General features: G+C 38.3%; 1 protein-coding gene across 1 annotated transcript; it reads left to right on the plus strand.

The window, feature by feature from the left end:
• Positions 1–245: 245 nt before the first annotated feature.
• Positions 246–2,941, plus strand: dmrta2 (DMRT-like family A2). The gene is made up of 2 exons (XM_078407967.1): positions 246–666; positions 2,034–2,941. The coding sequence occupies exons 1-2, from the start codon at positions 246–248 to the stop codon at positions 2,903–2,905; spliced, it is 1,293 nt and encodes a 430-aa protein (XP_078264093.1). The 3' UTR covers positions 2,906–2,941.
• Positions 2,942–10,537: the final 7,596 nt, after the last annotated feature.

Raw genomic sequence — 10,537 nt, forward strand, 5'->3', positions numbered from 1 at the left:
AACATAACCAGCAACAACAGAGAGAGCGCGGGACTGGGCTCATTCACCCCGCAACGACCAGCGTTAATGCTAATGTCATACACTCATCTCACTCCTTCACAAAACCGCTCCTACACACCTCAATCGCCCCGTCTGCGCATTAATACCTCGCAATCTCAACTATTTCCAACGGAGCTTTCACGGGTAGTTTGAGGGTGAAATTGTCAGCCACCATTTTTCGAATTAGCAGCTTCGATCCCAGAGTAATGGAATTGCGTCCGGACCTTTCCAGCGCCCAGGCCACGCAGACAGCTATACCTGTGTCGGTGGCTGGGACGCTCCTCCGTGCTCCGCCTTTGCTTCTACGCGCCACCGAGAAGTACCCCAGGACTCCCAAGTGCGCCCGATGCAGGAACCACGGGGTCGTCTCAGCTTTGAAGGGGCACAAGCGTTACTGTCGCTGGAAGGATTGCATGTGTGCCAAGTGCACCCTGATCGCTGAGAGACAGAGGGTGATGGCGGCCCAGGTGGCCCTGAGGAGGCAGCAAGCACAGGAGGAGAACGAAGCCCGGGAGCTGCAACTTCTGTACGGGACGGCGGAAGGATTGGCTCTGGCAGCTGCCAACGGCATGATGCCATCTCGATCTTACGACGTGTTTGGTTCTGTCTGCTCCGAGGGTAACGCAGGTACTACTTTGTTTTTCAAATCTTTTAGAAACTTTTGATCTAAAAAAAAAAGTTTGATCGCAGTTACGATAATAATTCGTACGATAGTTCTCGCCAGCGAAGTACGTGTTAAGTTTAAATCCTAAGTTAGCAGTTGGATAAAAAGATCCGTGTTTGTAAAAAGTTCTCCATCACAAAATCAGAGGAGTACTTATTTCAGAGTGTAACTGTAGAATTTCAGAAATAATTTAGGTTTACATTTATTTAGATACTTTAAGTTTTAATATAATTCATAGTATTAGTTTCTGAGGATAGACGCAAAAGCTGGAGCAAATCAGCGGGACAGTTTCTGAGGATCTGGTTTACAAACCCGCAATGAAAACGTGTTAAAAGCAAATTGCCGCTCGGGAAGTATTTACGAGAGAAGTTTCTCCCTGGTATTGTCCAGGCTGCCTCATCACTAATATTCAATGGAGTTACTTAGGCCTCGGATGTTATTTAATTTAATGTAATAATTAATAAACAATTAATCCCTTTGGAATTAAAACTTTCAAACCAACACAATTAAAAGCGCGTTTCTCCTTCCGCCGAAAAGTGATACGACTTAAGAAAATGTTGTTTTCGGATTCCAAATGCAACTCATTCAATTCGAAGTGAGCATTAGATTATTTTGGAGATTTCCAATTTAATGGTCTCACGGGTATCAATGCACAAACATTGTGCAAAATAAGAGAAGGTTTAAGAATATGAGCTTGGTACATTCTTATATGAAAGGACCGAGACATAAATGTTTGCTTTGGTGATATTAACAGCAACAGCCGTCCAAGTAAATGAACGTAATCACTAAAGGGCAATTTAGTGCTAATTTGTAATTATTTTACATAAAGTGGGGACGGATTTATTTAAAATATTTTCACTACAATTGATACAAGTCTGAAGTTTCATTTTCTGCTTAACTTCCATATTAAACCTATTTGTTGCCATTGATCCATTTTCGCAGAAGTCGCCCCTGAAAATGAAGAATTTATTTTTTACTAGTGCCATTTTAGGTAATTAAACCAACAACCAAGCCACGTCGTTTCTACTGAATTACAAGCATTGCGCTTAGCAGACCCAATCTCAAATTTAAGATGCGGTTTCGAGTTTTGAAAATGAGATTATTTATGTGTGGGATTATTTAGTTTCGGGATTCTGACAAAACGGCATGTAAATGTAAAAACGCATTTACCGGTGGTTAATTGTTACCTATCAAAACCACAACCTGTAAAATACATATTTTGAACTTGGTCGCGAATGCGTTGATGGTTACTTTAGATGTAGCAAAGCTTAAAGAAAAAATAATCGCAACATATAGCAACAGTTTAATACATTTTAAACTTGATTTGCAGAAACTAAACTCCAGAAGTACGAGTTATTTCAAAAAAGTTTAATGCCGAGAGCTGTTACTCCTCAACAGTCCTTGGTGAAGCCGATGGCCGGTGACAGCGAGTCAGGTGCTGGCAGTGTACCCGGGACCTCGTCCCCTGATGTTCGTCACGGATCTGGGTCTGAGAACGGAGACGGAGAATCATTCCTTAGTTCCCCAATCTGTAAAGTTCTGAAGGAAGGAGAAGATAGTCCAAGGACAATCACGCCGCTGGGCTCTGATTCTGGGTCAGAGGCCGACAAGGACGAGAGAGATGGGACCCCGTCTACAGCTGCCCGTCAAAGGACTCCCATAGAAATACTCACCAGGGTCTTCCCTTCACACAAAAGAAGCGTTCTCGAGCTCGTCCTCCAGGGTTGCGGAGGGGACGTTGTCCAGGCTATTGAACAGATCCTGAACAATAGAGAACAAGAAAAGACATCCGAAGAAACCTGGCAAAGAGATAGGACTCACCAGACTGTTCAAGGACCTACATCACATAGATCTCTGGTAGCTGGGACCGTGCCTCCTGCTATTGGGACTCTGGGCAACAGGTCTGCTTTCTCCCCTCTCCAGCCCAACGCGGCCCATTTTACTGCAGATCCCAGTACTTATGCCATTGGGCCACATCTAGGACTCAATCCTCTTCGCTTAGCATATTCAGCCCAAAGTAGGGGACTTGCTTTCATGACGCCTTATTCTACAACGGGTCTGGTCCCAACATTGGGCTTTCGTCCACCCATGGATTACGCCTTCAGCGACCTCATGCGAGATAGGTCCAATTTGCACAAAGATCAAGTGTATACCAATGGACTTTACGGATCAGTTGTAAATAATAACCCGGAAAAACAGTAAGTTGCAAAACTCAACGGCGTCTTAAAACCGCCACAAAGCACAGGTGGAATGTTGGAAATTGTCTCATTGCCTGTTTTACTATTTTTAAAACATGCACGAGAGGAGTTATATATTTAACAGCATTAATAAACATTGTACAATAAAGTGCTAACGTGCAATTTTGTTATAACAGTATATTTCGCTGGTATTGTAATTCATAGCCATAATCACGAAGTTCATTTGATTATTATGTACTTAGATTCTTGTGTAATGTCTAAACACAACGGAATTAATCCTAAATTATTAATGTAAATGTAGAAAATACGATATTCGACTGGAGCAGCGGTCAACGTTCTACGCACTACACAATGTGCGGAGTAAATATATTGTAGATTTAAGTCGGGGCTTATTTTGCGACTGCTTCAAGTAGAGGAAGGGAAATGTGTATATGACAAACGTACGGGAATTTAGGTGCGTTTATAATTGTATTTAGGCAAAAGCTACACCAAGTCAGTAGCGCAATGTTTGTACACTTGCAATGTATATAGAAGCTTGCCGCTGATCTGTGTTCGTTCTAGCATTTTTGTGTACGACAGTTAAAGTTATGTGTTTGAATTTGATAGAAATAAAGGTTATTTTGTAAACAAACTACTGGATATGTATCTTGAATTAACTCACTAATCAAACAAAACAGGCACAGCACAATAGTTTATTATTGATATAAATAATTGCCTTGGAAATCTGTTCTTTCCAAGTTAAGGAAGTGCAAATAACGCAGCCGTGGCTATCAAACCCATAGTTAATAACGAAATTAAAAAATGTTTAATTTCGGTGAATATACAAAATTGCTGAGATGTTGTAGGAAGCTTATGTAATGAACGAAAATAAATCACAAACAATTTATGAAATGCATTAAGTTTGCAAGCTTTTATAAAAAAAGATCATTGGACTGACTTCATGAGTATCTATATTTTATAAAGAGCGACCAAAGAGTAATAAAGAGTATTGATGAATTAAGATTGTACAACTCGCCAGACTGGTAGCTATGGCAACCTAATCCTACTAAACGGCTCTCTGGCAGAGTGATCTATTTACTTTCTTACATCAACTATAACTGTGTAAACATCATGTCTAAAAGGACGGCGTTAAACCTATAAACTACCTCTGATTGCAGAAAAGGAAATATGAAACATAATTGAAAACAGCAAGGTTTTTATGAGCAGTTCATAAATTTTACCTCCGAGAACAAAAAAAGTTTAGTATTTTTTAGTTGTTGCACTAACAGAATTATATCGGCATTGGTATCAAGTAAATGCTAGATAAAGGTCCTTGACAATAATTCCCAGTCAATCAGTCAAAACAAAACATTTTGCAAGTTCTAAAGTCTTCTCCCTAAATCTTCCAGACTGTGAAACACAATATGACTACAATACAACGAATTAATAAAGTGGGGCTTTAATAGTGAGCTAATTTGATTGGGTTGCTAACACCACTTTAATTGAAAACGGACCATGTGTTTAGGATGGCTGCAGATCGTCTGTACCATAAAAATGCCGAACATCTGAATAAACTTTCACAGCTGAACTAATTCGGGGTTTCTGTACTTGGGATTACTGCCGCGTGCATTAGCACAGAATCGTCACCGTGGTTGTATAAAATCACAATATTTGGTCTTTGACCTCGTCTCCGTCAGACCGCAGATTATTCCAATCATCACTGAAAACGTGTCACATTTTGAACCAGAGCTTTGATAGCATTTGGATGTTTATACCATCCTGCTTTACCATTTACCAAAAAAACCATTACATTCTCTCTTCCGCTTTATTTAACCGGTTATGAACTAATTTCGCACCCCCAACTATACATATTCCTTAAATAGTGAAGAACTCACCAAGTGCATAACGCCGAAACAATAATGTTTTGCAGTTATGTAGCCCTTGCTCTATTTAACTGAAATAATATTGGCTATTTCACCGTCATCTCAAAAGATTTGAAGCTTGCTTTACTCTTTGTAATAAGAAAAATAAGCTACGATAAACTAGAATATTAAAAAATCCAAAGTGAAAACAACAAGTTAAAAAAAAAACAAGGATTAAATGCCGATTCCTGAAACCTCGCGAAGAAAATATTTACGGTAATTGAAGAGACTTATTCTTGCCGGTATATCTGACACCTTCTGATGTTCCAAATAAGCATTCAGGAAGGGGGTTTATAAACAAAATTATAATTAAAACTAAGGCATATATAAACCCTTTTAGATGGTTTGGTCGGCTGTGATAAAATACGCCAAAGTAATCTAAATGAAAATGAATATTTAGTAAAACATTATTGTCTTTTTTTAAAAAGTTGGTCAAAATCAGTCGTCAAAGGAAATAAATAGAAATAATTCACTGACTATCCCGAAAATCATTTTGTAAAACTTTTAATAATAATTAATCATTGATAAGCATTTATATTTACGAAACCTGGAACAAGAAATACTTGAAACAGCCGAGTTGCATAAGGAATCATTGATTGAGTAATCAGTGAGTTTGAATGAGCGCGTGATTCCAACAATTACGGACCTCACTCCCAAATGGTGAATTTGGGAACACAAATGAAAAGTTTCATCATTGTTGAAGAGTATTAAGGATCATAGAAATTCAGTGATCATACGAGCCTCACATTTAGGTTAGTTGCAAGCATCTGGGTTCGCACAGAAAAAAACAGAATCTGCTCCGCACCGCTGCTTGGATCAAATGGAAATCGCATTGCGTTTCATACGTGGACTCTCTTTGAGATTTGCAAAATTCAATATAGTCAATAAATGGCGTTTGGTTTAGTTAATTCATTCATATAGAGGATTGCTAAAATATATAATTCCCATTTATGCAATCATGTTTCAGGTCCCGGGCAGTAGAACTCGTGATGAAACTTGACTTTCAAGTTGAGTTTCATAATTTTTATACAACGCACTTCAGAAAAACCCTGACAAAATCAAGATTACATAAGTACGATCACATGCCCGACACCTTGGAAGAAAGGATTAATTTAATTGTTTAATTTCGAGGTGTGTGTCTGGTATTTAATTATCTAAAATCGGCAACGTGCCACTGCCGCGTGAAACAGGAAAAGGAACGCAAATAGCTCTATCATTTAGCGCAATTCACAGTAAATTGTCCGTTAGAGTCCAATGAAGATTTAATTTTATAATTGTCTTAACGGCCATAAAATTATTTTACATAAAACATAATCTGCACCTATTCCTTTTATTCATAACCGTGATATATTTCATACTGCAAATATCAACAAAGTTCAGTTAGAGATGTAGTCGGATCATGTGCTTTTGGTTGCATTCTCAAAAAGGTTTTTAAAAAGATCCTCGTCAAATATTTCATTGCTCGACGTGGATAATTGTGAATTATTAAACCGTGGCGTCAGGTGTGATATTTATTGCCCCAAATGATAACTTGTAAAGCAAAAGTGAGCTCATGCAGCTGGTGCTGGTGTTAAATTAGCATAAAAACTGCAAATGCTGTTTTGTCTTCCACCACCATAAAGAATTGCAAACAAAGTCACTGCGGCATTTTAGTTTTAAAAGTCGTCACGAATTATTGCAGAAAAGTTGTTTTGTGCCGAATGTTAAATGATGAATTAAATCAAGCTCCTTTCCCTGTTCTTGCTCTGTGCTCTAGCGCCCTCTTGCGCCGTAAGTCGGCAGTTGTTATTTCTGAGGCCAAAGCAATGGAAACTTATCGCGTCTGACACATGGCAAGTCGATTTAATGCCAAAACATTGGGATACTCCGGCGTACCTTGAATACAACTTGAGCAAATGAGTGTGGTTATTCATACCAACATTTCTGTTAAAATATACGATGCTTAGTGCATACCAGTAGCGACATTACTTCCAAACGTTGAGCAATTCTTTCAACTATATTCAAGAAATATTCAAGGCTTACGACCCGGTGCGGAGAAAAAGAAGTTGTGTTGATCCCTAATTTCCAGCGGAGGAATTATACGGAATTGTACGTAAAATGCGACTCTAAAAATGAAACCAGACCAGAACGAATCTTGTATTCAGATAGAGCATAAGTACTGAAAACTAGACAGCAAGTTAAAACATAGAAAACAGAGAAAATAGGTGCAGGAGGAGGTCATTTGGTCCTACGAGCCAGCACCGCCATTCATTGTGATCATGGCTGATCATCCACAATCAGTAACCCGTGCCTGCTTTCTCCCCATATCCCGTGATTCCGCTAACCCTTAGAGCTCTATCTAACTCTCTTTTAAAATCATCCAGTGAATTGGCCTCTACTGCCTTCTGTAGCAGAGAATTCCACAAATTCACAACTCTCTGGGTGAAAAAGTTTTTTCTCATCTCAGTTTTAAATGGCCTCCCCTTTATTCTTAGACTGTGGCCCCTGGTTCTGGACTCCCCCAACAGCGGGAACATTTTTCCTGCATCTAGCTTGTCCAGTCATTTTATAATCTTATACGAGTTGAAACACAATAAAATGAATTTAGATTACAACTAATGTATATAAAATTAAAACTGTATATTTCTCAAATTAGAGATCGGAATTGTCTCACGAATTATAGTGAATTCCAAATCAGGAGTAGATGATGTTTTCTGATAACATAAAATGGATTAAGTGGTCTCTGTACTATGTCCATTCTTCGAATCCATCCTTTTAAATTAAGTGGAAAGTTGAATTTCATCAATGGGCGCTGAAGTGCTACTTGTGCACACAAGCTAATCGTTTATTGTTAAAAGTTTATAGCAGCGTCTTTTTCTAAGGAGAAGCTATACACAACACTGAATAAGAAGATAACTGCAGATGCTGGTACAAATCGAAGGTATTTATTCACAAAATGCTGGAGTAACTCAGCAGGTCAGGCAGCATCTCGGGTGAGAAGGAATGGGTGACGTTTTGGGTCGAGACCCAAAAGTCTGAAGAAGGGACTCGACCCGAAACGTCACCCATTCCTTCTCTCCCGAGATGCTGCCTGACCTGCTGAGTTACTCCAGCATTTTGTGAATAAACACAACACTGAATAATGGGTTCACAAAATGTGTAGCAACACAAATAAGGAACTCAAGACCTCTTTTAGCCAAAATGATGAATTTGAAGCTATTTTGCACTTCGTGAATTATATTATCCCTTTAATATCCCTTTCTGTTATATCAATCATGCTTCTTGATGCTTTTTCACATATTTTAAGGAAAACTGCATTGTGCAAACTTGGCACAGATTTTTGGAGCCGTAACCTAAACCCAGCCACAAGTGAGCAGTGCAAAATACTGAAGCTGAGCCGTCCGAAGAGGGTGATGGTTATCTTTCGCCTTGATTTTATTATAATCAAGATTAATGCATTTTCTGTGGTAAAAGAACAAAAGAAAACATACGCGATCGAGATAATGAGTACATCTAGTTTAAAAGTGAGTTTCCTATTTACTTTACAGATTAACTATCGGCCTGTTCTATTTAATTGTATAAGTTTCATAGTTCAAAACGCAAATAAATCATGATAATTTTATTTTTGTTGTAACAAGAGGGTTATTTTGAGTATTGGCAATACCTGTGTAATTTTCACATTTTCATCTGCAGTGTTTGTGATTTTCTGCTTTCAACGTGACCTCTTATTTCAACACTATTCTTGGAAACGTGCACTCATGACCTGTTCCCAGACCTCTGACAAAAAAAGGTTCTTTGTTGACAGCTGGTTGGCATTCAAAATCCACACTGTTTGTCTCATCCTCTGTTTTTGCCTTATCCTTTGATTTTACCTTCACTTGGAAACTCCTTGTGAAAGTTTAAATGTAATCGGATTCGATTTGAATAGTGAAGACACAAAAATGACTTGTGTATTGTCAGTTTATTAAACTACCAAAATAATGCTCCACAAGTTCCTGTTGTACATTTGTTCATAAAGCATGAGTTACTGTGATATCTACAGTGATTGCACCAGCTCTGGGTAATCAACATTTCAAACCCCCAGCCCTTAATCATTTTGGTTACATTTTATCCATTCAAATGGTAATTGACATCAGAATATTTTGTAAGAAATTGCATACATTTACTTTTAAAATACAATTGATTTCCACTGCATTTTGTTAACCTGTTAATAAAATTTAAGTTGTTCCTTTTGGTCATTGATAAATATTTTACACATCTTCTTTGTCACCAATATTGGATATGGATTCAAATAATTCTAAACTTTCATCATTTTGATGAAGAAAAATAAACCATTAAGAAACTCTACACATTAATGTATACAAAACATTGTTAAGCTGTTAGTCCTTTTCACCAGACTGACAGAATAATCACATTTTTAAAAGGATATCATGTACTATCAAATAATTTCAGTTTAGTTTATTTATAATGGCCAGATGTTCTGGGAAACAGAATTATAGCCAATCTAATAATAAAGTGTTTTCAGATATTTTAATTAAAATCGTGGTCATACAATGTGGAGCTTTGGCAATCACACTAGTGATTCCTTAAACACCTACAGTGCCCTCCATAATGTTTGGGACAAAGATCCATCATTTATTTATTTGCCTCTGTACTCCACAATTTGAGATTAGTAACAGGAAAAAAAATCACATTTGGTTAATGTGCACATTGTCAGATTTTACTAAAGGCCATTTTTATACATTGTGGTTTCACCATGTAGAAATTACAGCAGTGTTTATACATAGTCCCATTTCAGGGCACTATAATGTTTGGGACACATGGCTTCACAGGCGCTTGTAATTGCTCAGGTGTTGTTTAATTGCCTCCTTAATGCAGGTATAAGAGAGCGCTCAGCATCTCGTCTTTCCTCTAGTCTTTCCATCACCTTTGGAAACTTTTATTGCTGTTTCTCAACATGAGGACCAAAGCTGTGCCAATGAAAGTCAAAGAAACCATTATGAGACTGAGAAACAAGAATAACACTGTTAAAGACATCAGCCAAACCTTAGGCTTACCAAAATCATCTGTTTGGAACATCAATAAGAAGAAAGAGAGCACTGGTGAGCTTACTAATTGCAAAGTGACTAGCAGGCCAAGAAAGACCTCCACAGCTGATGACAGAAGAATTCTCTCTATAATAAATAAATATCCCCAAACACCTTTCCGACAGATCAGAAACTTCAGGAGTCAGGTGTGGATTTGTCAATGACCACTGTCCGCTGAAGACTTCATGAACAGAAATACACAGATGCAAGATGCAAACCACTGGTTAGCCGCAAAAATAGGATGGCCGGGTTACAGTTTGCCAAGAAGTACTTAAAAGAGCAACTGCAGTTCTGGATAAAGGTCTTGTGGACAGAAGGGATGAAAATTAACATATATCAGAGTGATGGCAAGAGCAGAGTATGGAGGAGAGAAGGAACTGCCCAAGATCCAAAGCATACCACCTCATCTGTGAAACAAGGTGGTGGAGGTGTTATGGCCTGGGCATGTATGGCTGCTGAAGATACTGGCTCACTTGTCTTCCTTGATGATACAACTGCTGATGTGAATTAGTGAATTCTGAAGTGTATAGACACATCCTATCTGCTCAAGTTCAAAGAAATGCCTCAAAACTCATTGGCCGGCGGTTGTTTCACAATGATCTCAAACATACTGCTAAAGCAACAAAGGAGTTTTTCAAAGTTAAAAAATGGTCAATTCTTGAGTGGCCA

This window comes from Rhinoraja longicauda, chromosome 11 (assembly GCF_053455715.1).
Source record: "Rhinoraja longicauda isolate Sanriku21f chromosome 11, sRhiLon1.1, whole genome shotgun sequence".
NCBI lineage: Eukaryota > Metazoa > Chordata > Chondrichthyes > Rajiformes > Arhynchobatidae > Rhinoraja > Rhinoraja longicauda.